The sequence below is a fragment of the Penicillium oxalicum genome, chromosome VI (genome assembly GCF_001723175.1).
Source record: "Penicillium oxalicum strain HP7-1 chromosome VI, whole genome shotgun sequence".
In the NCBI taxonomy this organism is placed as follows: domain Eukaryota; kingdom Fungi; phylum Ascomycota; class Eurotiomycetes; order Eurotiales; family Aspergillaceae; genus Penicillium; species Penicillium oxalicum.
In genome coordinates, this window is record NC_064655.1 from 355,335 (window position 1) to 382,659 (window position 27,325).

At 49.0% G+C, this 27,325-nt stretch overlaps 6 protein-coding genes across 6 annotated transcripts; 2 read left to right on the forward strand and 4 right to left on the reverse strand.

Annotated features, from left to right (window-relative positions):
- Positions 1–927: 927 nt before the first annotated feature.
- POX_f07443 (uncharacterized protein) lies at positions 928–1,368 on the reverse strand (the record flags this gene model as incomplete). The annotated part of the gene is made up of 1 exon (XM_050116244.1): positions 928–1,368. The coding sequence occupies one exon, from the start codon at positions 1,366–1,368 to the stop codon at positions 928–930; it is 441 nt and encodes a 146-aa protein (XP_049966383.1).
- Positions 1,369–1,827: 459 nt separating this feature from the next.
- Positions 1,828–2,884, reverse strand: POX_f07444 (uncharacterized protein; the record flags this gene model as incomplete). Its single annotated transcript, XM_050116245.1, has 2 exons — positions 1,828–2,338; positions 2,472–2,884. 2 exons carry the CDS (start codon positions 2,882–2,884, stop codon positions 1,828–1,830), a joined length of 924 nt encoding a protein of 307 aa, XP_049966384.1.
- A 2,905-nt stretch (positions 2,885–5,789) lies between these two features.
- POX_f07445 (uncharacterized protein) lies at positions 5,790–7,247 on the reverse strand (the record flags this gene model as incomplete). Its single annotated transcript, XM_050116246.1, has 1 exon — positions 5,790–7,247. One exon carries the CDS (start codon positions 7,245–7,247, stop codon positions 5,790–5,792), a length of 1,458 nt encoding a protein of 485 aa, XP_049966385.1.
- An 8,265-nt stretch (positions 7,248–15,512) lies between these two features.
- On the forward strand, positions 15,513–20,818 carry POX_f07447 (uncharacterized protein; the record flags this gene model as incomplete). Its single annotated transcript, XM_050116247.1, has 5 exons — positions 15,513–15,554; positions 15,809–15,967; positions 16,035–19,242; positions 19,313–19,495; positions 19,560–20,818. The coding sequence occupies 5 exons, from the start codon at positions 15,513–15,515 to the stop codon at positions 20,816–20,818; spliced, it is 4,851 nt and encodes a 1,616-aa protein (XP_049966386.1).
- A 454-nt stretch (positions 20,819–21,272) lies between these two features.
- Positions 21,273–22,457, reverse strand: POX_f07448 (uncharacterized protein; the record flags this gene model as incomplete). The annotated part of the gene is made up of 1 exon (XM_050116248.1): positions 21,273–22,457. One exon carries the CDS (start codon positions 22,455–22,457, stop codon positions 21,273–21,275), a length of 1,185 nt encoding a protein of 394 aa, XP_049966387.1.
- A 3,304-nt stretch (positions 22,458–25,761) lies between these two features.
- Positions 25,762–26,752, forward strand: POX_f07449 (uncharacterized protein; the record flags this gene model as incomplete). The annotated part of the gene is made up of 6 exons (XM_050116249.1): positions 25,762–26,024; positions 26,078–26,130; positions 26,186–26,245; positions 26,319–26,396; positions 26,457–26,534; positions 26,592–26,752. 6 exons carry the CDS (start codon positions 25,762–25,764, stop codon positions 26,750–26,752), a joined length of 693 nt encoding a protein of 230 aa, XP_049966388.1.
- Between the last annotated feature and the right edge of the window lie 573 nt (positions 26,753–27,325).

The following is a 27,325-nucleotide window of genomic DNA, read 5'->3' on the forward strand; positions in this document are numbered from 1 at the left end:
GCATGGCGAATTTCGATCAAAGACCACATTATCTTTCCTCCTAATGATGGGTTACAGTACGTGTCCTTCAGCAGATCGAGACACCTCAAATACAGATTCCATGTTCTGGCCCAGCTAGAACTTATTGGTGTTGCTATTCTGGGAACAAACTAGATTATATGATTGGTTCTTTGTCAGACCTTTCTCTGCTTATAGGCGGCACAAGTCCCCGACCATTTCACTCGAAAGTTCCAGAAGGTTACCTTTACGCATCGACCAGCACCAGGCACGCATCCCTCCTATCCAGGATCGATATTCAGCTAGGAGTTTTCATCTTACCTAACCAGGAAGCGATGACTGGGGAAGATACAATATCGAGGGCCCCACATAGCTTACCTGGCTTCCCTGAACGCAAGGAAGCTCCTCACAATCCCACAGGATGTACATGGCAGCCGCATTGACTATGGGATCAGCGCAGAGATCCCCAGCCACACTCCCATTCACTCCCGGGCAAATTACCCTCGCTCCCCGAGCAATTTTGGTTCCCAGGAATGAATATTCTACCCGCAGTATCACAAATTATCTTCATGGGTCGTGTAAATCCTTCTAAAAACATTAGGATAGTAGCTAAAAGTGGATGGCGTAAACCGGCGTTCTTTGTTCTCCAGCGGTGCGTGCAAATTTTCCCCCTCTCCAGGTTTATCAGCGATTTTTTCACTCCATATTGAAAACTAGGCCACAACCTGTTTACAAACGCCCTGGAGAGAAGGAGCGGAACAAACAGAACAACAACAGAAGTGGCGGGCAGGGCCGTGGAAGAACAGACTTGATCGAGGTAGGATTTGAATCAAAGCTATCAATAGAATGAAGCCTTCGATTTGAAAATTTACAGGAGATCGAACCAATAAAGCAAAGAACGGCTCAACATCTTTCTTCCCTCTGAATCCATTACTGTTCACCTTTCCTGAATCCCCTTTCTGCGCCGGCTGCTGACTTATGCAAAAGGTATTGTTCCTTTCGCGGAGCAGCTCTAATCATCTCTTCAAACGATCTAATCAGCCGAAGAGCTCGAACTGTCACCCTCCACATCAAGAACGGCTTTTCTCCTTTCCGCTCACTAATGAGCTCCCAGTCAAGGCGAACATTGGAATCTTCGCCAGGGCGCGATACGCTCATCAGATTGAGTGCCCCAGTGACTGTGGAATAGTCCAACCAGAGATTTTCTTCAGGGCCAGGCACACCATATGTGACGTTGCAGGGCCCTGAATAGCGAATCATCCCAGCAAAAACTCCAAGAAAATCTCCTTCCTGGACTGAAATGATGGGACAAACGGAAAGGAAGTTCTTGTCTTTGGGTAGTACGGTGACAAATATAGACTTGTTTCTCATCGCGTCTGCTCCTGGATGTAAGTCAAAAAACCCACCAAACTGTGCGAAAGATGGCTCATGTGGCCCTCTCGATTGAAAAGCGACTGTTCCTCGTCTGAAAGCCACGGGTTACTCGCACTGTTCCATGCAACATCTGAAATCTTCAATCTCTCGGCTAAAACAGGCTGACTAAGCCAAATTCTTCCCGTGGGATCACCCACACTCTGTTGAGTTATGGCTGTCCTCCGAAATGAAGATATTGTCTTTTGAGTGTATCTTTACCTAGGAGATAGTATCGAAATAGTTCAAAATCGGGGGTGTTGCTAACGATGTCTTACTAAAGTGGTTTCCTTTCACTCACTAGATTGACCAAGTATTAATATGTACGCTCAGAGTTTACTGCTAATACATATAGAAGTACCTGCATCCGCACATGACATCCTACCACCCTGCCTGCGTTGCAGCACATCATAAGCAGGCTCAGGCAAGAGGAGCCCACTCACCAGCAGCACAGAAAGCATCGAGATATGCGAGCGAACCATCCGGCTGGTCCATCCGCACACCTTGCACTACGCCTTTCGCATCAAAATTAAATCCATAACGGTAAAATAATTCAGCCATCCTCGCAGCGCGGATCAAATACAAATCAGTGGAAGGGAAATTATGAGCCTCCTCTCGAAAGGTTTGCCAGAAGAGGCTCTCGAGTTCACGGTAGCGATCGTAGTAGTGCCACCCTTCTGAATCTATCCGGCCCAAAAAAATCTCAAGCACGTATAGGGCGAAGCCGAACGGCAGAATCCTTGATTCAGCCCGGTCGACAATCCCTGTGATGTTTCCGGTTTTGGGATTGACGAGGAGATTCATCCCGTTAAGGTCACCGTGGCTAAGAACAAAGGGGAGGGCTTTTGAGAAGAGAGACGGGAGCTCCTTGCGGACCCTTTCTAGGCTCGGTGCAAAGCGAGATGGCAGGTTTCGAGCAAGGAGGTCAAAACTTGATTGAAACTCCATAAGCAATGTTGCAGTTGCATCTGAGCATGGCCGTAGGTCGTTGTTCTATGACTGTGCAAAGAATCTGTTCTAAATGTTAGTTCTTACAAATGAAGCAAAATCTTTGCTAGGCGTACCTTGCAAAGTTCTTAATAGCGTTACGCTGTCGGGACATGTCGTCTGGAGGAATGCGCGCCATTATGTGAGCAGTCCCAGGAAGATGCTCCATCTCGTAGATATAGACTGGCCGCGAATCGCCCATGGTACCGAGATACTTGCAGCTAGCCACAAATTCGGGATGGATTGCTTTGGCAAGGGAAATGTTGCCCATGTCAATGGTAGAGTCCTCATCTCGGAACTGGAAGAGCTTGGACTTGTTGGGCCCCGCTGTCACGGTATAGCTGCACACTCCTTGCATCTGTAAAGCAGTGGACACACCACCAGCGTGAGAAATGGCGTATTCATCGCAATGCTGTCTTGTGACAGTAGTGTTCGAGTTGAAGAATTCATCAATTGCGCCGTCAGGACTGTAAAGAACATAAGTCGTCATTGTCGTGAAGTAGGACCGCCCAGGAGAGAACCTTGAGATAATGTAAAGAGAAGTGAGAATTGAGTGGACTGCTACAGACAACCTAGGTAAGACTCACCGCCATTTAATACTGTCAGCGATCCTACCTCAAAACCCCCCTGTTGCTGTACCACTGGAAGAGGGGTTTAAACGCTTCAGCCAGCTGCCTGTCCTGTTTTGAATAATGGAAATCAAAGTGATCGTCTTGCCCGTTGGTAACGGCAATTTTCCCGCACTCCAGCGCCGCTCGCACGATTCTCACGTCTCAAGAGATGATATACGGGAAAGCTTGGCAAAGGCAATGAAAGGTGGAATTACTAAACAATCTATGAAACTGATCGAAGCTGTGTGGAGAATAATTGTAACGTTGGAAAAATGCTGACAAGAGAGAAGGATGTGAAAAGCTGACGGTGATTAATATAAAGATCTCATTTTCTACGTGGCCTCCACTAAATGGAATCGGCTGTTTATTGAGCGTCATCCAAAGTCTTGGGGTAGCGGCAAATATCGAGAAAATCTCATAGATGCTGGGCTTTTTTTCTGAAAAAAAGACTCCACGGCCGAAAGAATTCCAGGGGGAAACTCACGTTTGACATAAAATGTGAAAAAGACGGCTAAAAACGCTTCGGGATGTGGTGACTGTAGGCACTCATAAAACAAAGGAAACTGTTAGAGAACAAGGAACAGTCTCTACAGGAGGGGCCCTACCGGCAGCCCATCCACGGTGCTCAACTTACCGCAGACGAGTGATTCTGTCAAACAGAAGCAGAAGGGGCCAGGAAAGGTCTAACAAGTCATGGATACAGAACAACTATTATAACTATGAGTATGGTGTAACTGCTGGAAGCAGTAGAAGAAGGTCACTTTGGTCAGAGCGACTCATTTTCGAATGCAGGAAGCAGGAAGACATGTATTGATAGTTGAAGGCTGCATAGCTGCTAGTAGGGCGGCTGGGACAGACTATGAATCAATCAATCAATCAATCAACCACGAACTTGATCCTCGGGGCGCTATTGGTTTCAGGGAGAATCAGCTTGATCCTGGAATCGTCGCAGTGTTGGACAATCTCTACCAGGTTCCACGTTTACTGCCGAAAAAACGAGCAAACTGGCACGCAGAAACGCACATGTCTATCAACCAAGCTGTAACCTCATTAGGCATGGCCATCAACATGCCCAATTGTCTAATTACAGCAATACGATCCCGACCACGAATTGAATCTGAGCGATGGCAGGATTAGGTGCAACTTGCAATGGCCAGTTTCGGAAGACGATCACTCTGTGGACCTTTCTACAAATCGTGAGCATTACTCTCTGCTTTCTACCACCCTCTACTTCGGATTTAGAAGAAGACTACACGAAGCACTGACATAATGATACATCACTGGAAGTAAAAAGCATAGGACGTGAACACAGAACTGCGACGTCAATCAATCTCTGAATTTCTAGCTTTGATGAGAATAAATTGGCGATGAGATATTGTACTCCATGTGGGAACTAAGTCCATCCTAAATACCGAGTCAAATCACAGAGTCATCAACTTGGGAATTAGAGTTCTAGATCGTAGGATACCTTGCAGTTTGCTGCTTTCACATTAACACAGCGAAAGTGTCTTGATGTACCTAAACGCTCCCCTATGTAGTGCTTGGTCCCGTTTCCCATCTCTCTTTGATTGCTATGTGTAGCCCCCGATCGCTGGCACAAAGGGGCTTCTGAGAGCAGGAAGCATCGCGAGGCAGGACAATCAAGAAAATCTATTTTCGGCAAGAAAACTCCTGCAGTAGCACTCATCAAAAAGAACGGCGGGAAGCCCCTTGGATTCAGTAAATTAGTAGCAAAAACCGAGCCCTAGCCTTCGATTTTGGAGGACGTAAGCGTTATCGGAGGCAGGTTTGTGTAGTAACCGAGACCTACTAGGTATGGAAGGGACGTGAGAACACGTTGTCTATCTGCGATCCCGGGAACCCCCACTAGAGCGGGCTACTGTAACATCGGAGGGGTGCAGTACAAAAGTTCTTTATGTATCAATTGATTATGAATACGCTGGAAGTGGGTCGCTCAAGAGCTGCTCCGGACGCGCCGCGCCGCAGGAGCACTCTGGAAGCACTCCGGGTACTCTCAGATTACTCCGGGAATGCTCCAGGAGTACTCTGTCTACTCCCGGATTACTCCAAGAGTATTCCAGGAGTGCTCCAGAGTACTCCGACTACTCCCGGATTGCTCCAGGACTCGCCCCGGCTACTCCAAGATTGCTCCGGGAGTGCTCCGGGATTGCTTACGAGGCAGCCGGGACTAAACTAGCATAGAGACCAGGAGGCGATCGCTCCCCGAATTGATAGCCTAAGCGTCATCTTTGCTAAAGCATAAGTAGAAGATTAAGCGCTGAATCAAGGCTGAATGAAGAGTTGTAGATTATGGGTCAGCATAGGAGTGGCTAGAAAGCCCTCGTGTCCTGGCTTTGTAATAACTACGCTTGCTTATATTGATGGATTTTCGAATATATCTGGGGCTTGCTCGTATTAGAGCACTGCTCATCAGCGCCCCCCATAGGATGCTAACCAGACCTCATTAGTGTTCTCCCTCGACAAATTACAGAGTTCATAGAGCCAGCCACTTTCAGTGCTCCCCGAGCAGTTTGAATGCATCGATTAGAATTTTATGTTGTGCCCGGGGACCAAGGACGTATAAGATTATTCAAGAAAGGAAGGGAAAGAGGACCAGTAACCGTTGTCCAAAGCAAGGTAGCGAATGAACACATTGCTTCAGTGTCCTGGAGAAAACGGTATTTAATTATTGCTATTTAACTAGGTCATTTGAATGATAAATTTCTTCTTTCGCTTGAGATGACAGGTGAACTAAGCATGGCTATCAGTCAAAACACGCATCTTTTAGATTTCCCTTCTTTTTGTGCTCCAATACACTTGGAGGGAGCCCTTAGTCCGACCAGGGAATTTCCGTGAGAATTCCCGATAGATTGCGGACCAAGGGAGATTGTCTGCGACTCTGAGCTTTGACAGAAGGGCGAATTCATCCGGAGACCATGGTAAACCTTTCCTTGTAGGAGGTTCATGGCGCATAGGTGTATGCTTGGTAACTGAGTCTGGACGACGGGAATAAGAATGATTCCTGCCTTGTGCACGGCCGGTGCTGCCATTGTAATCACGTGTTGCATGAGTTCTGTCCGCGGTGATGGCCATTTGTAACTCATAATTCTCTAGTGCAACCGTATCTCGCACTGAAACACCTGGTTCCCAAGTGGCCTCAGACTCTTCGTAGCCCTTCCACTTAACGAGGTATGAGACGGAACCATGCGCGCCTTTCTTATGCGCGAGGATCTCTTCGATTTCGTACTCAAGCTGATCATCGTCTTGTTGATCTTTGTCTTCGACCAGTGGTGATTCTCTGTGGTGCTGCGGTCCACACTCTAATTCACGGTAGGGAGACTGATCGAAGGAACGCACGCTCTCGGCAATTGAGCTTTGGTGCATAGGACCGGACTTTGTACTAGGATCACAGCTTGTTCCACAATTTGATAGAGACTTGGTGCCCGGGCTACTAGGCTGAGAAAGACATTGAGATAGGGCGCTCTCAAACAACCAGGAAACGAACTGCAACCGATCCTGCAATGACATTGCGAAGAATTGAGTACGAAAAGCGGAAAAAGTGGGGCTATGAGCCTCCCGCCTGCGAGGGCTGGTTTCCCGTAAGAGAACCCGACTAGAGCCATTTCCTATGAGTCTCTTTCGGATATAACAGCGCTTCGTCACTGAAGTGGTGTGTTTATTCAAAGTCGCAGAGCTTCCTGAGGTATGTTGTCTGAGTTGCGGGGCAGGAAGTACAGTGTCGAAGGTCGAATCTTGTGGAGACGAGCTGTCCGTAGTGTTTGCAAGATCAAGCTCCTGACAGGGTGAAGCCTCACTGGCAAATTCAACACTTGAAGCTGGGTTGTCATTCAAAATTGCAGGATCGATGTGCGCGGTGGTATCTTCGATTTCTGTTGTTTGGACGGTTTCCTCGGGATAGGAAGTTGGGTCGCCGTGCTCCACGGTGACAGTTCGCTGCGAAGTTCCGAACTCAGACAGGGTGGTCGACTGAGACCGCAACTTAGTTTCAGCATTCAAGCACACTTCTTCTGGTGGGCGGGCAGGAAGAGGATGTCGTCGAGCTTTGTCGGCATAACTCTGCGCCTTTGGTGGATTATCATAAGATAAAGCAGTTGGAGTGGCTGTCATAGAGATGGGGCTTGGGTAACGACAAAGTTTCGCAGTCATATTCAGGGCTTCTGGTTTGTCATGAAAAGGGTTCCAGGGACGAAAGGAGTCCAGACGATAGCTTGCACTAGTCATCTTGGGAGAATTGGACGGCTGGTCTCGGGGATGGGTGATTCTGGGCACGTGTGCAACAGGGGACGGGAGGGGGAAGAGTGGCATGAAGATGAGGGGTTCGAGGAGCGAGGGAAGGGGGGGGATGAGATGGTGATTTGAGTATGCCAGGAGCAGGAGGATGAAAGTCCTTATATAGGTAGAGCTATGGTAGAGGAACCCGCAGCTTGACCGCTGGTCCAATCATATCCTTCAAGCTCGCCCAATCCATCGAAGGGGCTCGGCAGCAACTGTACAGTGGCAGATAATTTTTAGTCACTGGAAGAGTTTTTGCGATACCTCCGGCCATTCAATTCTGAAGAATGTACCTGGGAGTCGTTATTATGATCGTCATGCGCTACGTGGAAATAGCCTAATCGGATCAGGACCAGTATCCTGTGGTTCATGTGGCAATCCACTTCTGGCCCTATGATTAGCGAGAGTCAGTGCTTGAAGCTGGGATTGAATGCGGTATTTTCGCCATTGGCTCAAATGGTGAGTCTATCGTTTCGAGAGCGCATCAACGGGGCGAGATAGCTTCGGAGAGACCGACGATGACGACAAATGGCTGCCAATGAGGTTGAGAATCAAGGCAGTAGGGGGCGTAAGCGGGAAATTTTGAGGCTGTACAGTGCAGACTGAACTCTGGAAAGGCGAATGAGCCAAAGACACCTTGCGCGCTGATCTGGTACCATGTAGAGAAGGCCAATATAATGGTGCAAGATCGAGATTCTAACGAGACGGCGCGTTCATAGCTGTTGTATGCAATGGAAGGATAGTCGGCCGTGGATGATAATCTCTTTCATCCCAAATTATGGCCTTTAGCTGTACAGTAGTACAAGTTCAAACTGTGTTAAGACCAACGCCGCAACGCCAGTCACCGCGGCTTGACCGTCGGTTCAAGCGGCATCTCCGGCGAGGTAGAGGGGTCAGAGCGTCAAGTGGAGATATAAGAAGCATAGACTTTTGGGGGCTCAAAGGAAAAAGGGGTAGGGAAAACAAAGGGGAAAAGAAGAGAAAGTGCGTGGTTGAGTCGAGAGGACGGAGACCGATATTTTATAGATGGACGGCAGAGCTGGGGCGGTAAAAGCGGCCACAGATCGCACTAAACCCAAACTGGTCCCGGGTGCGGGCGCTATCCCCAGTATAGCAGGGGGCAAGCGGAATCCAGCAAGCGGTCAGAGGCGGCAGGGCGACGGTTCAATGGGAGCCAGATGCTGCGCCCCGCTAACCGTCACATCGTATACGATAGGGTAGAGTGCCTCTTCTAGTCCCTTCTAGAGCAGGACTAGGCCGATCGCCTATTTAGAAGTATCGGTCTCGATAGTAAATAGCTACGTAAGATCCGGTTATAAGAGAACGGGGGCTTCCGATAACTTCTTCTTTAGCTTTCGGAAGGTAGCCTCACAAGCTATATTCCACCGGACAGGGCGGAACTTAAGCTTCCGGAGCTTAGCGTCCGATTCTTTTAGGAGTTTATACAGGGATACGTATATCTCCGCGAACCTGTAGATAAACCGCTAATAGTATATCGCGAGGCCGAGGAACTATCGTAGCTCGTACACGTTCTAAGGTTATAGCTACGTGCGGATAATATCGATCTTAGCCAGTATTAGCCGTACGCTCCCGTTCCCGACGATATATCCGCAGAATTCTAGTTCGTTAGTTATAATCTCGCACTTCCCTAGTTAGACAATCAGTTATTCCCTCTCGAGGATCTCGAGTACCTTTTCAAGATACTCGTAATACTCTTCTATACTATCCGAGAAGATAAGGATATCGTCGAGGTACACAACTACGAACTTATTAAGGTAGGACTAAAAGGCCTCGTTTATAACCGTCTAGAAGGTTACGGGGGCGTTATAAAGACTAAAGGGCATCGTAAGCTACTTATATTTTCCCTAGATAGTATTAAAGGCAGTTTTAGGCACTACGCGGTTAGTTAGGCGTACTTACTAGAATCTAGACGCGAGATCGATCTTCGTTAGGACCCGTACGCTCCTGATTTAGTCGAGAAGGTCTTAGATCTAGGGTAACGGATACCCGTTCTTCTTAGTTAGGTTATTCAGGGCACAGTAATCGATATATATCCTCTACTTACTATTAGACTTAGGGGCGAACAGGACTAGAAACCCCTAGGGACTAGCTAAAGAGCGGATTAGTCCCTTCTTCAAGAGGAGATCGACTTAGCGTATCTATTCATCTAGTTTCTCTTTAGAGAGAGAATAGGTATAGATATTCACAGGCTTCGCGTCGCTAGTATTAATATTATACTAGATCTCCCTTTCCGAAGGCAAGATATTAGGGAGTTCGTCGCGGATAATCTTCCTATATTTCCCTATAAGGGTCCGGATCCGGGGGTCCGGGTATAAGATAGGAGCCTCTAGAGGAGAGGAGTTATCTCGAGAAGCCCTAATAGAGATTATAAGGGTGCCCTCATCTTTCTTGCGTATTTACTTACGTATCTATTTAGACGATATCAGGAAGATACCCGCTTCTTCGAGTTCGTAATTAGGTCGAGCCTCGCAAGGTTCGATAAGGTATATTCGCTAGTAATCACGGATAGTTAGCCAAGAGCTAACCTAATTAATAGTCGGGTTCTGTTACTTTAGAAAGTCCCGACTAAGGACGATCTTAAGGTCGGGTATATCTAGGATCTAGGCCTTTACGCTTCCGGTCTATATCCCTATTTTTTAGCAGGACGCGAGCGCGTCCTTCTATATATAGGGACCGCCTATCGGGTAGCCTTACCTAGAGGGCGTCCGGAGGCTTCTTTAGGCGAACAGATCCTCTTAGTAATATTATAGCTCGAGAGGAGACGAACGTATAGGAGGAACCAGAGTCTAAGAGGGCACGTATTAGCACTTCCTAAGGGCTAACTCAGGCCTAATAGAGCAGGAGACCCGCTTAGATAGCGAGCAGGAAGGCTTCGTGTATATTAGGTTCGAGGAGGTTAGGTCCTAGAAGCAAGAGCACGCAAGAGGCGGCTCGGAGCCAGCTAGCAAAGGCCTCTAATTCGTCTAGCCGCTTATATTTTTTTGCTATAAAGGGACTCCCTTAGGGCAGTCTCTCTTGATATAACCTAGCTTCCCGTATACATAGCATTTCACAGGGCCCGTCCACGTACCTTCTCTCGCGGGGCCGTGCTCGAGCTATCGCGACCGCTAGCTATAGCGTTTATCCGGAAATCGCTATTAGCGTCTCTAGCCTTAGAGGGGGAGTAGTTTCCGATCTAACCGGAGATCATTTCTCCCCTCTTATACTAGATAAAGCGGTCGATCACGGCTCGGAGAGTAGTTAGGTATTCGCGATCCTTAGCCTACTTCTTCTAGAGGGTAGCTTTCGCACTCTTTCGGAGGTATTAGATAACGACTTCTTCTAGAAGAGGTACCTTAGTATTAATAGCTACTTACTACAGATTCATAGCGTATTTAGCGAAAGTAAGGGATCCTTAACATATATTAGCGAAGCGATCCTAGCGCTTTTCAGGGCTAAGGTATTCGGAAAATTCCTGAAGGATCTAGGCGCGATAACCTTCCTAGGTCTTAATCGGTTCCGCGTACTAGTTAACGATCTGTTAGCGATAGGTATTCTATACCTTCTTAGCTCGCCCGGTCAGGAACCCTTAGGCGTAGATAATTTTGTCGGTGTCCGGAATTCCTGCGCCTACAGGTACGAGACCTCATAGAAGAACCTTTCGTAATCGCGCAGGTATACGCGAGTAGCGTCTTAGGCGATCGTTCCCGAGTAGGGACGGATACTAGGCACCTTTTTTATCAAGACCTTACAGATCTCTAGGAGATTTAAGCTAACTACCGGAGACGGAGAAGAGCTAGTTTAGTCGGTCTCCTCCGGGGTAGTAGCGGGCGCCGCCCAGGAGGAAGAGGAGGTATTCGACTACGCCTAGGTACCGTTCTGTTATAGGTAGATACTAGAGGCGGTAGTCTTAATATCCTACACGGCCTTAGCGTAGTCGTCCGGGATATAGTTTCGAAGCTATATTCGGTAGGCTTTAGCCACGATTAGAGGCAAGAAGGAGAGGGCCTAGTCGGTTTTAGGAGTATTTAGGCGTTCCTCTCGCGGGAGAGGGTCCGCGGAGGTAGGTCCGTAAGTCGAAGTAGTATCTATTAGAAATAGGAAGGATCAAGGAGAATATAGGGAGTATCGTGAATAGTAGCCTCTTATACCTATAGGGGTTTCCCCTTTCTTATAGTTTATTCCTAGGTATAAGGGTCCGTAAGGAGCCATATAGGGGTATCCGGACTCTTCTGAGAAGGTAGTAAGGGTCTACTAGTAACCGAGGTCCTCGGGTATTATAGCGGATCGGTAACGTAGGAGGAGAGGCGGGGCCGTAAGGGCTATATCGGGGGTAAACGCCCTCCTCCCCCGGGACCGTTTTTCGAGGGTTCACGAGGTCCCCCCTAAGCCAGTCCCTTATCATCTTCGTTCGTGAGTCCTTTAGATGAGGGTTACCTTCCTTCTCCACGAGTGCTTTTTTTGTAAGGATCAGGGAGGGAGGGAGAAGTATATAGGGCTTCGCGCTTCCTTTCGGAAGGGGTCCCCCCTCCGGGGAGGGCCGTAGAAGGCGCCTCCTTTTAAGGGTTTGCTACCAGATATGATTCGAAGAGTAAAGAAAGGTTTTTCTTTAGAGTATATCTACAGTATCTCTTAAATATCAGGTCTGTAAGGACAGTCACGGGGCTATACGGGGCCGAACGGGGGTACTCACGTGAGTCATGACTCACGTGACCACCCTTCCGGGATCTCATTAGCCGGGCCAGACACGAGCAGCAACAATGGGGTTGCTAGGGTCATAATCACCGGCCACAACCTAGTCGAAGAACCACGGGCCTAGAATTACATCAGTCGCCCGCTACTAATATCGAAGGTTGAAGGAAATATTGACCAACGGTATTAAATTCGTCCGAGAAGATAACTCGTGAGTTCCTGTCGATCAAATAGGCGGTATACTTTTCGATAGCATCGATAGTACTCGATTGCAACAGAGGTTGCGGTGTTGCTTTCCAATCAAACTAATACGTTTTTATATCCCAGGCAAGCTCGTCGGTCCACAAAAAGCCCGCACGGGGAAGATAGAGGCTAATAGGAACCTCAGGAACCAACGAATAAACCAGAAAGGAGCGGCCGCCCAGCTCTGCGATTACGGGAGAATATACGTGTATCATAGGTCGCAGCTCCCGTCGGAGCGAAGCTGGTAAGTAGTGAAGGTTGTAGTTACCACCCACCGAGGTCTCGCTAAAAGTGAAGGTGATAGCGAAGATACCGATAAGGGTAGCGGCCAGCATAAGTCCCCGCAGAATCCACTCAGCAACTAAGCTGAAAGCTATAGTCACCTGTTCTTAGTTTCTGGGTTATTATTCTGCGACACGTGACTTCAGGAAAAGAAGGGGGAACTTGCTAGATGCTTTCGATAGTCTTCGAGCGATAACCATAACCAGGAAATTCGATAAACATTAAGGACTATCAGACAGTAAATGCCCGCCTCGATGGATAAGCCCAGGCAGATACAGATCACAAGCAGGCAATCAAATATGCCCACCGAGTTAAGTCGCCGAAGTGGTCCGGTCCGGGTTCGTGCCCCGAGGACAATGCACAAGGCAATTGTCTCACCAAGCGCCCGACTTCCGGACATTACATTGATTAGTTCTTAGTCGTGCATAGATATATCCCCTAAATGTCTCTGGGAATAATACATCCCAGCCGAAAGAATAACCGCATTCAAGGTGCCGACTGAACCGCCTAAGTAAACAGGATGACTTGTATAAAACAGGGCCCACACGAAAAAAGAGTGAGCTCCGTCAACGGCCCACTCCAAGATCCATAATCAGTCATCTAGCACGGACTCAAATACCGCGGGTCAGTGCCTATAGAACAAGGACAAGTGTTAGGAGGGAGACTTATCTGTAACGCTTACCGGTCGCTAAAAGATAGGACAGTAGTAGAAAAGTCTCAACAAAAAGCTAGCCTCTGTCGCGAAATACTTCAAGAATTCCATGCACCTCAACGGTGTTCTCTGTGTAGCGAACACTTACGGGTACCAACGAGCTCAGGATAGCCCAGGTAGCCACCGCTAGCAAAAGCATAGAATATATCCAATGCCAAAGAAACTTAGAAGCTATTCTTGCACCTAAGGTGTAGACGCGATTATGCGAGAAATAAGAATAAGAAAGGAGCCCAGGATAATATGCTTTGACTTCATTTAAAGTATTCTATATTATGGTCGTGATTTTGAGTACTCATCAATCCTATAATAGATAACCCTATATCTAGTCACCGTATTCTTAGCGTCGTGGACCTCACAATGCTCATAAAGTCGTGCGTGGGAGAGCCAATTAGAAAAATTCCGGTGGTTTTCTAATCTAATTAAGAACTTGATAATACTGTACAAACGGATTCCCTTGAGTTCCGAGGTATCCTATAGATAAGTCGCCAAAATAGGGCTGAATCTCCGAAGGGGGGAACCGTGCCATCAAGTGCCGCTAAGCTAAACGAAGTTTAAGGTGCACAGAGATTTCTCCTTCATCCGAGTCACTCTGCAGGGGCATCGTCTACCCCTGGACGAGCACCGAATCAAATCAGCCGGATGTCTAATTCCATTTCAGGTTAATTTCATATCAATCTCTACTCTAACCTAGTGATTGGCTGCACGGTAACCTCAGGGTGTCGGGGGCAAATGTCCGGAATCCACTTAGCCTGCACTTGGAGTGAACTCTGACAGTCGGATTTTGAATGAATGTACAGTGTGATCAATAACTCGGTTAAGTTGATCCCTGCTTTGAACAGTAAATAGAGGATAGGAGAAAAGATGTTGAACTCTCTATTTAGGAAATCGGGGCGCCTATGTGGGCCTAGGTCAGAATACCTCAAGTCTGGCTGTGTGCGATTACAAAGTGCCATTTGGGAGATGCCAGCATATGTATTATTATATTTACAGGATGTAATTTACACCATTTACACCATGCACAACATTCGGGTGCAGGTAGGGAACCGTACCTATGATGGCGTTTAGTTATCCCGTCCACCTTTCAAGCGGACAGTCAGGTAGAAGCTCCGCTGATCTGAACTTATATCACTTTCCGACCGAAAATTGCCATTGGCTGTGATGCATAGACTGCCATTATTGACCATAATTTCGAATGTGATTAGAGTACGAATGCACGGGCATACTCTTTAAAGTAACCGACTTGGCCGAAATCAAGCCTGCCAATGTAGACAGGTAAGCTTTCTACCGCCCCGATACATTTAGTATTATCCTGTGTATATTGATAGTGTCAGATCAATGGTGCCTTGCAATTGAGTCCGCGCTCTGCATACCATCGAGCTGATTACAGTATTCGACAATACATGTGTGGGAAATGGCTTAATAGGTAGTACCCACAGGAATTACCCGGAAATCTGCAATCGGGAACTTCACCTTATCTGGTTTTACCTCCGGGTAGCCGCCCTTCATATCGCCCACCGAGATCGTGTCACCCTCATTCAAAGAGAACCGCCATTTACGGTAATATCAGGGACGGGCCTTGCCGCTAAAAAGTAAGTCACATTTAGTTCATGATCGGTTAAAATCCATGCCCCTTACACTCCTGAGATCACAATTTCATTCTCACTAGAAAGTGAATCAGGCGGCAATGAATTTGATCCCTGTAGAATAAAGTCCCTGCATGGGAAGTTTCTCCCGGTGAGTTAGAGGTAAACTGTATGGTGTAGAACAGCATAATTCACCTTCCAATATTGACATCAAATGTATAGCAGTGAGGTGGCCCTGTCGGGAGTAGACGGTAGCACACTTGCATTGCTACCTAGTACCTACATAAGTCCCACAGAAGGTGCAATGTAGTATGGTTCCAGACTGGCGATGGGTTGTAAGAATACGATAAGGCAAAGCAAAATGGGTATCGTCTTGGAGGCGGGGCAGTATAGAGTGCCCACTAGGAGGTACTTTGGTAGTATTTGCTCACAGGGCTTGATATGTAGTTGCATAAAGGATATTCCCTCACTTACGGGTCCCTACGGCGATGTATGTGCTAGTTTGGTTTACTTTCGAATCAGGCGTTAAATCATCCCTGCCCTACACGAAGCGGTCTGGGACCTGAAGAGCTAGCGCGAGTCTCCCGATTGAGCAAAAGTCTGGTTGGTACTTTACTATCTGTGGTGTAGTCAATACTCAAAGCAAGTGAGTGGTTCCCTCTCACTCTATAGCACTAGATGGCATGAGTTTATTCGCCGAAAATGAAGGCCGAAAATTGCACAGACGAGGTATGCTCGCTCCGGGTATGTTCTACATCAATGATCTGGCAAGGGTAAACAATTACCGGGCCAGTGCCTCCTCTGTTTAGCGTGAGGTATGGTCGTATCAATGCTATCCTCTAGCAGGCTCGCTTGTCAGAACTGCGCTAACGACTAGGTAGATTGTGTGATCCCATGTTTCTAATTCCACTTTTGGTCAAATAATCTGGGAAAACGGCCTTTCGGGGAAAGATAGCCCAGGTAGATCTGTGAAAACTAGGTTGTACATAAATACACAGAGAGCCCGGAATCTTAGTGCACAGGCCAGTGACAAAAAAGAGGATTCGAGGCCTACTGACCTGGCACTTGACGTGAAGGGCTTGTTTGTTTCAATTTTGATAGCCATATGGCTCGGTACCTACCATGTGCAGGCCGCAGCTGTCTTTGCACATTTCATGGTAAGGAATTGAAAATCATCTCACATTAATTTTTTTTCTCGTTGCTGACCTTTACATACTCGTCAAGGTGACGAACAGTCAGAATTTCACGACCTATGACTGGGAAGCCAACATGGTCAATGCCCAGCAAGCTCACATTGATGCCTTTGCCCTGAATATGGCGTACGCGGACTCCACAAATGAACCTTCCCTAGTGCATGCTTTTGAGGCGGCCGGCGTGGTGGGCTTCCAACTCTTCTTTTCATTTGGCTATGCAGGAAATGGCCCCTGGCCGAAGAGCGCCGTCATTGACCTCCTGAACCAGTATGGAGCAAATGAGCATTACTATCGATACAAGGGGAAGCCTTTTGTGTCGACCTTCGAAGGGCCTGGCAGTGCTTCGGATTGGATCGATATCAAGGAGCAGACTGGGTGTTACTTTGTTCCTGACTGGTCCTCTGTCGGTGCCAAGGCGGCACTCGAGGCTTCTCCAGGGGTTCCCGACGGCCTCTTCTCTTGGGCGGCGTGGCCGTGGGGACCGAATGATATGGATACCTACGTGGACGCTTCTTACATGCAGTATCTGAATGGGAAACCGTACATGATGCCTGTCTCGCCCTGGTTTTACACTGCTCTCCCGGGATATAAGAAGAATTGGCTCTGGAATGGTGATCGTTTGTGGTTCGACCGCTGGCAGCAAGTGATGTATCTCCAGCCTGAGTGGGTGGAGATCATCTCATGGAATGATTATGGCGAGTCCCACTACATCGGGCCATTGTTCGACAACGCCTACGCCGCTTTCGACATCGGCGAGGCTCCGTACAACTACGCTGCCGGATATCTGCACGATGGTTGGCGGGCATTTCTGCCTTACCTGATTGATCTTTACAAGACAGGCACGGCCACAATCACCCGGGAAGGCGTGCAGGTTTGGAACCGCGGAGCTCCCGCTGCAGCTTGCACCAACAATGGGACCACTGGTAATACCGTGAGCCAGTTCCAGATCGAGTTCCCCCCGGTCGAGATTCTCCAGGACAGAGTCTTTTACTCCGCCCTCTTGAGGTCTCCGGCTGAAGTCACAGTCAGCATCGGCGGGGTGGTCCAGCAGGGGAGTTGGTCCAATGCTCCAGACGGGGGGATTGGTATTTATCAAGGCAGTGTCCCCTTCCACGGGAGGACTGGTCAGGTCACTGTGACGATCTCGCGCAATGGTGCTGTGGTCATATCTACGGACGGGATCTCCGTCGATCCCACGAATTGTCTGTTAGGTATCCAGAACTGGAATGCCTGGACTCTTGCCTCGTTCACGGACGACCCCATCTCCGCCACTCCGGAGTTGAACATCGGGGAGCAAGTCTGCGTCAACGGAACCGGACCAATGAACTTTGCCAGTCTCTGCGGATTCAGCTGCTCTTATGGGTATTGCCCAGTGGGGGCGTGTGTCTGCACCGCCATGGGCAAACAGAGAGCCTTGCCCAAGGCTACCGGAATCAAGGGCTATCCTTTGGCCGGCGAAGACGCGAGCTACAGTGGCCTGTGTGATTTCAACTGCAATTACGGTCATTGTGACCCCGCGGCATGCGGTACCAGTGAGGTTCCGTTGACGATCCCCACGGTCTCGGACTTCTCACCTCCAGCGTGTATCAGTGGGACGGGCGAGGGGAATCTGGCAGGTCTCTGTGCTTTCAGTTGTGGGTTTGGCTTTTGTCCGATCAACGCCTGTACCTGCACGGGCCAGGGCGCCCTGGTGCTGCCCCCTCCCAGCCAGAATGTGAGCGGCTATGCAGGCACGGGGCTGGATGCCCGGGTGTATGGGCCTCTCTGTGACTTCACCTGCAGCCATGGCTATTGTCCGGAAGGGGCCTGCGCCACCAATCCATACGGCAGTCCTGATGGCGCCTCTCCGGGCCAGGTAGGTATCAAACCACTTCCCTGCACCTCCCTCACCCCGACGGCCACGTTTACCCTCTCGGCCCAGTGCACCGACGGGGTCCTCCTTCTTCCCTCGAGTGGACCGGACGCTTCCAGCAACAATATTCCAGCCGGCTCCCCCGCGGTGTGCCACGAGGTGTGTGACTTCTTCCGGCTTCTGACGGGCACCTGTTGTGGACAAGGGGAAAACTTCACCAACCCGGTGGAGATTCCACCCGGAGTCGTGATTCCGCTGGGAATTCCACTTTACCCTGGCTATCAGCCGAATATTCCCATTGTGATTCCCGTGCCCGGGGGCTATGACCCCGACGGGGTGTTTGGAAATCCGTCGCCCAGCTCCTCCACGACCAGCACTGCCGTGGCTCCCCTGTTCACGACAGCCTTCACCACCACGTACACCACGCAGTCTACATTTCCGGTCACCCAGACCGGCCAAGATGGTCAACTAGTCACCACCACGATCATCACGCCGATCGTCACCACCGCCACCGTGATCACCACCTCCTCCTCTGCCGCTGTCGGTTCCCATGTGACTGGTAGTCATGAGAGTCGGACCCCCCGCAAAACATGCCGGTCCATCGGGCCAGGAATTTCCCTGACCACATTCCTGCCTCACGTGCCGTTACCGTCCGCGATCACCCTGCCGGCCGGCATGTGCTTGCCAGGCGTGATCCCACTGAAGATTCCTCCGCACCCCCTCCCTAATACAGATCCCCCGTGCTATAAAAAGGACTGTTCGCCCTGTGGGAACGGTGCATGCGCGGGGGATCGGTCATCTTCTGGCTCCGACACGGGCTCGACCAACTCCTCCGATCCCGACGATCCAGAGGAATGCACGGATCCTAGCGAGGCCCCGAGCCAGGCACAGGGCACCTGTGGGAATGGTAATTTCCCTCTCTGGGATTCTGATACGGGAGAAATCAGCTGTGAGCTTCCCCTCGATGAGGCTCAAACCCAGATGTCAGACTGCCAAAAGGATGCGACGGATAATCTCAACGAAACCCTGGATGAAATCGACTGTTACGCGGACACGTGTGGCGGGGAACTGGCCAAGCGAGGCAAAACCCAATGTCCTCAGCCGGACTCGTATAAACCACCGGGCCCGAATGACAAGTGTGACGCGATCTTCCACTGCGATGTTGACAAATGGCCCAATGTGTGCAACAATGCTCGTTCGGCCATGGACAAGAAGAACGCCGCTTCCATCCTCACTTACACCCATCGCAAGAATGGGCTCCACAACACCGCGGGATGGCTGCAGACACACGGCCTCGGCAAAAACGAAGGCGGCGCCCAACGCAATGACAGACGGGTCTTCAAATACCCTCCAAAGACCGTCACTAGGTCTGGATGGGGTCTCATGGGTAAGTCAAAAGAGCCTCGAATGTTCCCGACGAAAGATTGCCGCACTCAGCTGACCACCTGTCTCCACAGGCTGTGAAGTGGAAGAGTATCCGTTCGGCAACAGCATCAGTGCAATCAAACAAGAGGCCAATTATTACGATCGGCCGACTTTGCGTCTCATCCCTCAGAAAGAGAACTCCAATCATGGGGAGGAGATGCGCAAGTTCTTACAATACCTCCAAAAAGTCCAGAACATAAAACAACCTGTCTATTGTTGGTCTACCAAGAATTTCAATGCGATCCTTCAGCGAAAACCAGGGCTGACCAGGAAATTTAGGTGTCGAAGTCTCGAGCGGTACAGGCCAGGCGCTGCCAACAGACTATTGCATTAGCGAGTGGCTGACTTGTGAGAACAAATGTGCCCAAGCATATGGACCAAGCTTCATTTTAGTCAATGATGTCCTAGAAGGCGATGCAAAAGCCGCCGCCAAGGCAGGATATACGAACATGCAAGAATGGGACCTGTGGTTCGATGACCCCGCTTATCCGGACCGGAAATGGGCCCACACCTTGAGTTGGGATCCGGCCGGCTTGGCACTCCCTAACCCAGTGTATCAAGCGGTGACATCGACCCTGCCACCTCGATTTCCTCCTTCCTTTTCTGTGAATAAGCAGGAGCCTTCGGGCCCTGGACAAAAGATCTACATTGGTGAATTCCCATTCGGATCGTGGGAGCTTGAGTTCGTGGATCGTGAAGGAAAGACTAGGACGGTTGGCACCCCGAAAGCGGTAGTACCGCAGCCGGATGGCAGCCATCTCATCTACGATGCGCCGCCTAGTCAAAAGTTCCCTTACCGACGCAAGCGCGACGTGAGCCTCAACCAAACTGCAGAGCGAAGATCGTACGAGAGCATCCATTCTTTCAATGCCTCCATGGTTATCGGAAATGAGCTTCACGAGATCAACGGACTATCGCGTCGCACTGATCCTTCAGGGATTAGTTTCCTCGACTCCCGGGTCTACACTGAGGTTCTGGGCTGTCGGTTGGATTCGGAGATGGAGCCTTGCTCGGACTGTGATCTCCTCGGAGGACCCGCCCCGATTCCTGCAGGTTCAGGGAGAGATGAGCCCACTGCTATCAGTACCAGCATAGCGAGCCGTCCTACTACGACCACGACCGCTAAAGCCCAATCCTCAACTGATTCAACCTCAATCCCTACTTCCCAGCCCACGAACGGCGTGAGACTCGCGAGCTTCTTTTTGACGGTATTTGAGTCGGGCTCGTCGTGGATTTACGAATGGAACATCCTTGATGTTATATCGGGTCAGACCTTTGACCCGTGCAACACAAATCCCGATATTGGGGCGTCTGCCAACACCGTCTCTCCTAATCCGGACTTTCCCAGCGCCGATATCGGACCCTTCCAGTCGCATGGTATCTCAGGATGCATTTATACGGCAGGTGAAGATAATACTGTTGGCACGATGACCTGCCCAGGGGTGAATAGTATCACTTGTCAAAAGGATAGTGGTTACAATACAGCATTCGACTGCGTACCTGCTATCATGACTTACGTCTTTTCGTGTCGGTGGTAGACAGACATGGTTGGCCTCCCCAGATCGCTATTGTCGATATAATTCCCCTTCCTAGTCACATGAGATACCCTGCTTGATGAAACGCCTACCAGGTACTTTCATATTTCAAACCGAGTTTCTTAATGCGCCTGTTGGATATTGTACTGTATTCAAGCAACAGAAATAGAAATTTCTGAGTCTCTAAACCTCAAGACTCCTTCCAACCACATATGAAAGCTAGTCAAAGTAACAAATGTGGAGGGACGGGTCGAGATTAAGTCAACACGAGGTGAGAACTGACGTAATTCCGGGCGTTCCTGTGCGCCCCATGCAAGCTGGCGTCTTAGTTCATGGGGGAAATATCTCACACGTAAGTTTCAGCTCAGCCTCTTAGCAGTTTCAACCACCTTCTCACGGGGTTTCATGATTGATTAATATACCAGAAGGACCGAAAACTTACAGTAGGCGAAGCTCCTTATGGTCGCCAAGGTCCACCAAGGTTGTGTTCCTCACATTCGGACTCGCAATCTGTATCACACCCTACCGCATGGCGGCGTAGACTGAGTAGCCCTCGGGCATCCAAGTGGTCTGGCCAGCTCGCGTACCAATCCAGAAACTCCGGAATCGAGTCAAAGCGCGGCCTCCGTCCGTTAAGCACCTGCGGCGATAACACACCATCCCCTTCCTCTTCTATAAAAACAACGCGCCACCCCCACTCATGAATGTTTGGAGAGTCTGGGATATTCAGAGCGTTCTGGATGTTTGGAGTATTCGGGGTGCTCCCATTAGACTCCTCAAGCCAAGGGGCATCCTCATCGGGGTCCAATCGGCAGTAGAGGTATGTGCTATACCAAACACGGGTCTCAGTCTCCACAGCATAGCCTGTACCCATGACCACGCCCGCACGTACGTCTAGATCGATATCCGGACTGGCCCCAATTAGGGCCTTGTTGATCAAATCCGAGGTATCCTTCGTCTCGAGACGCTCCCGTAGCCGTCTGCATTCATTACGTACAAGCGAGTGATACTGATCACGCTGCTCCGGCGTATCCAGGCAAGGCTGAGAACCAACGCTATTCAATACTGATAGCCCAGCCTCGAAAGGGGCGATACCCGACTGACGAAAGTCCGGGTCTTCTATAGCGTGTGTATACGCTAGGAGCTGACCGAGCTCTTCGCAGCGCGGGATGACCGCTAGATTCTCGCCCTCCTCGGTAGACCACTCATCTGCCTGTCGCTGGAACACTTCCTGGAGCGTGTCAAGGAAGATCTGGCGGGCCTCTCGTGTACAGAGCAGTGGCGGATAGAGTCCGCCCATTGCGAATAGAGGACGGGTATCGCCCTCTAGTAGGGTAGGTATAGCCGCCAACTGCCGTGTTTGCCGGATCTGATTGCCCAGAGAGCGCGCGTGAGGATCACTACTGTCGTCACCACCACCGCAGCCTAGGAGTTCAAAATGTCGCCACTGCTGCATCAGGCGAATTCGTTCCTCTTCAGTTGCGAGGCCGCGGGCAAAAATCTCTGAGATACGGTCTATGATAAATTTTCGGTTGGTGGCTTCCATACGTGTGCGAAATAGATCCACAGCCTGCCGCATGGTCTCATCGCCGTCGAGGGTAGGCGAATGGGCTGTGCGCGAGATCGGAACACTGGTCGACATGTTGATTGATATGGAATTCCCCTTTATTGTACGCTCAACGCGAGGTGACCTGAAAGGAAGAACGAAATTACTTAATGATAGGTAGCCCGTAGTAATTAGGATGGGTATCACGCTGCACAGAATCGCGGGGAAGGTCGGGTTGTTGGGCCTAAGCATTCTATATCACGTGGACGCTTCGCAACCGATGCGTGACGGGTAAGAAGTTCAGAACGACAGGTGGTCAACACATCACTCCCCTCTCGATCCAGGTTTCAAAATACTCAAAGAGAAGTACCGAGAAGTCTTTCATACTGAAGAGAGTCACTAGACAGAAGAAGCTCTGTCATGAAACCAAGTTCAAGGAATGGCAGAGACTTGCCCCTGTACAAGAAAAGGAGCAAATTACTTAGAGTACAGTATGCTCGCTCGAGCCATCATGTCATCAACCCTCCTGAGAAGTCACCATGACCCGCTGAGTAGACTGCTCTGCAGTTTACGGATCAACACTTAACGAAGAATCTCATCATAATTCAACCAGATAACACTTTCCTCAATTGGAGGTAACCCTTCTTTGTACAAACCACGTTTATTGTTTACTGTTGGAAAAGGAACTTCAACGGATGCTTTCTCGCAATGTCCGACCGTGAGGTCTACTTAGTTTTACTGTCGAATATTCCTCCTCGGTCATTAATATATAAACTTCATAGGCAATGTCCGTTGACTTCGGACGTGGTGAGGACATAGTGGACGCGTCGGACCCTTCTTCAGGGTTTCTGGCCGATGCTTGTGTGCTGCGGCACTCTTGATTGTACATCATGTAAGTTCCTTATCGTTGGCACCTAGGTTTGGAGGCCAACATCCATGACACCAGAGTCTTCGACGCTGCTTTTTCGTATTATGGTTTGAGATCGACGGCACAAATTTTCGTTCGATGATGAACATCAGGCACAACTAGAATGAAAGAAATTTTAATTTACCTGATTTTTAGAAAGGCAAACATGGACAGATGCGCCAAGGGGACCGATGAAGAGCCCCTGAGACGGCGTAGACAACCCGGATGCATGCTGCTCAGCTAGAAACTGCTCGTGTTTACTGCCTGGGAAATAAAGCTGAACTAATGATAATATTGGATCTTCGTCTAGTACCAATTAAATTCACAGCTATACTCTCAGGCTGAGCAGATCTCTGCAATAACGTTTCTCGCGAATAAGCAGCACCACCAACTAGGCCCATTCACATCCTAACACATTTGTTGTTTTAAAAATGATATACCTAAGAGTAGGGTGGCATAACCTTTTCCAGGATAATCAGTACCTGGGTTTGATGAATAGACAAGAGCGGTTCTGCTGAAAGTATTTGCCTCGAGGATCTTCGATGTTACGTATTTTTGATAACTGCAACATGGCTAAGTATAGGCGCCAAGGCCAGAGAAGAGGATCAGTGATCAACACTTACTATAACCTTGTATGTTTCGAGATTCAAACAGCAGAAGATCGACTATGTGCCCATTTTTGAACCATATGGCCGCTACGGTGAAAGATGTCACCAGGATGAACTGGGTACTACACGCCGGGAAAGATACTTTACGACAAGCTAAGTTTCGTGAATAGATTTCAAAAAACTGCATTCTTCTGGTGTTTACTTTCACGAGCTTAGGTCTTTTCGTATTTTCGGCGAGGATATGATATGGAACGAAAAGGGAAGAGGGATTAGTTTCGAGCGGGAATTTGAGCATAGAGGTGATTCGAGAGGTGAGATACAGAAATTGGCGTTCATGAAGCCCATGAGATTCTTAGAATCTGATGAACGCTTCAATCATGCAGTATTGACAAGTACTTTTACTTATGAATTCCGGATATAGTAACTAAGCTAAAAATCTCTCCGCCGCTATTCTTCTATCGAATGATGCGAATTTATTCAATCATTGCACTGAGTCTATTTACGAGACTGACAAATGTTGATCTACTTCCTTTTACTGAGATTAAGACAATGCCGTACGAACTACGATAGATTGATAATCCACGTACTCGCAATCAGAGCAATGCAGTCGAGCGAGGTGGTAGAAAAGCGACCGGGGGTCACTCATGACGCTAACTTCTGATAATTGCCCAAATCCTATGGGCTACTCTTGGGGTCTTGGTCACTATCACACCATTATGAAGCTCTCTGGAGGGGACACTAATGCTAAAATTGGACTACCACGCCGGTGCACTGGTCCGGAACAAAAAATGACGGAGAAAACAAAACGATCTCACCAACCTCTGAAAGCAGTTCGGACTACATCCTTATAGTCTTGGGTTAGGAGGAGGTGGGGGGGTAGAAGCCGGCGCCAATGACTAGTAATAAACTATAATTTTTTTGACAAAGTGTAATAGAAAGAGACTGAATTCAAAAACAAATAAGAAAGACCGAGTATTCAATCGCTGAATTTGGTAGCTATAATTGCTCATAAATTCCTGGCTTAACGAGCGGCTTTCCTGGGTAGATGGCGTTTGACGGTTTTCTGTCATTCTCATCGCAGATAATCTGAAGCCCCACAAGAGCAAGCTCCGGCACCCTACTGCTGAGGTGGCCTCCGATCAGGTGAAACGCGAAATGCGGCACGTATCTGGCCACGACTGGCATCCAGCGGAATTTTGCCCGATTCAGGACCTAAGCTTCTTCATTTCTTCGGAGGCAATCTTGAAGCTGCTCTCTTAAACGAACGGCTTCGTGGGGACCCCTCATTTCGGTGCACAATGCTACTTTGAACGGACCTTTGCCGTCGGTGGCCCGGGATATAGCGCGCCGTTGGGTCGGTTCCCCCACCAGCGTTGCCTCTCAAAATCATCGTTTAAACTGTACTATTGAACACACAGCCTTTATCCTCTGCAGCTCATTGAGTTGCTTATTGCCACTAGGATAATTTTGTCCCGGATCTTCGGGCAGTCGGTGATGAGACTTGCAATCGTCAATTGTCGATTATGCAGGCCCCACATTGGAGGTGGTCTCTCCACCCACACTTGAGACATCTGAAATCTGAACTGGGAAATGATCTTTGGTGAGACTAACATGCAATGCGCAAGATAAGCCCTGTTCTGGTCCGGGCGGCCCCTAAATTGGACCCCAAGTCTCAGCTAGATGGATGGCTGATACTCTGGTGGTTGGTAACTCCGATGTGACAAAGCAGGATAGCCTAAATAGAATCTCTCTGACCCAACTCAACAACTATATAAGCTGCATGCCTGTCTTCAGATTTATTCGTGCTATTCATCTGATTGGACTTTCTCTATGGTATCATCTCTTCCCTTGCACTGTCTAAAAACTTAATCCTTGAGTTTTGACCATGTTGAGTCTTTCGAATATCGCGCTTGCGTCAATCCTAGCGATTGCGGAGGTTGGGAGTGCTCAGACAACCATCGGATTTGGGCCTCACTTCTCTCTAGGACCAGTTTCGGCATCCTCTTGGATTCGGGAGTCCTTTACCACCTTGGTTCTACCGGCCATTCCTTCGCCACGGGCGGATCGGCTCGCTCTCTGGCCCGGTATGGGTACCAGTGGCGGCGATCTCATTCAGGCTTTGGCTGTCTCCTTTGATAACCCAAACGCGTAAGCTGAGTCGAGCCGTTTCAAGGAGTTATTCGCTGACCATTACCTCTTAGAAATTGCGGCGCACGTGTCGGCCAATGGTGCACTTGGGCCAGTACTTTAAAAGGTGAATAGAAGAGCCCGTACTACAAAGATTCATGGGATGCTGAAAATGCGACAAGGCACACAACTTGGCGGCAGACAGGTTCCTGCCAACCCGGGCGATCAATTGACGATCCACTGTGAGTGTCATTTTTCTAGAACCTCCTTACACAATACGAATTCGTCATGCTCAGCTCTGACGTGGGCATACAGATCAATTCAATGACCGTACCGGGAAGTATGACCAATCAGTTGCTTTAAACGGAGTAATCGTTTCTACCCTCTCAACTAGTACGGCAACTGCTCATGTCTGTTATTCATCGTTGAGTTGAAGCTGATACATTATACCAGGTGATGGCCATGCACAGGGCTGGGGTACCGCTGTCGAGTGCCAGGAAAAGGCGTGTAAAAGCTATGTGCCTGCTCATCGTACGTATTCATTTATATCGAAATCTTCCTGTCCTTTGCGGCTCACCTCCGGAACAGGTTATTTGTCGACAAAAATAATTCTGGATTCGGCAGACCCAGCTTTTGGAAAGACCCTCGTCCTCAATGAAGCCCGCACAAGTGGCCTCACAACAACAGATGGCGGCAAGACTTGGACAGTAGCAACTATCGACATTGGTGCTCACACCTTCAATATCTGATTTGCTGTACTGCACCCACCTCTGTGACCATGCCGACTTTGTGAAGCCCATGAACTCACGACATTGGGGCTGACGCCATCTTTTTGATGACTAATGGCTTGACCAAATTACCTGTGTTTACAAAAGAGAAAGGGTCGAGGTAGCATTAGTATTCTTGCCGAGAATGACCAGAACTTGAAGTTTCTCCACATTCGGATTTCCCTCATGATTCGAGGTGGATTCCATACGTAGTTCGATTACTCAATCCGGCCCCTGGGCCGCTGGGTGAGACAGAGTTTGAGTAACATGAATCAGATAAGTGGCTTAGATGAGTGACTACGAGGACAGTGGATTCACTACCCTCTGCACGACGAATCCCCAAATCTGTAGCACTTTGCTCTAAGAAACAATGTATATGGGGAGATTTGGCGTAACTTCACTTGATTCGGAGCAAGCAACACAGAAAGGTAATCGTCACAGCATCTCCATTGCGAGGAATCTCGAGACGCCAAAAAAACTAAACGAGTGAGCGGCAACCCTAGACAGCACATGAATAACCACAATACCATAGAGGATAGATAGATTTACAACCAA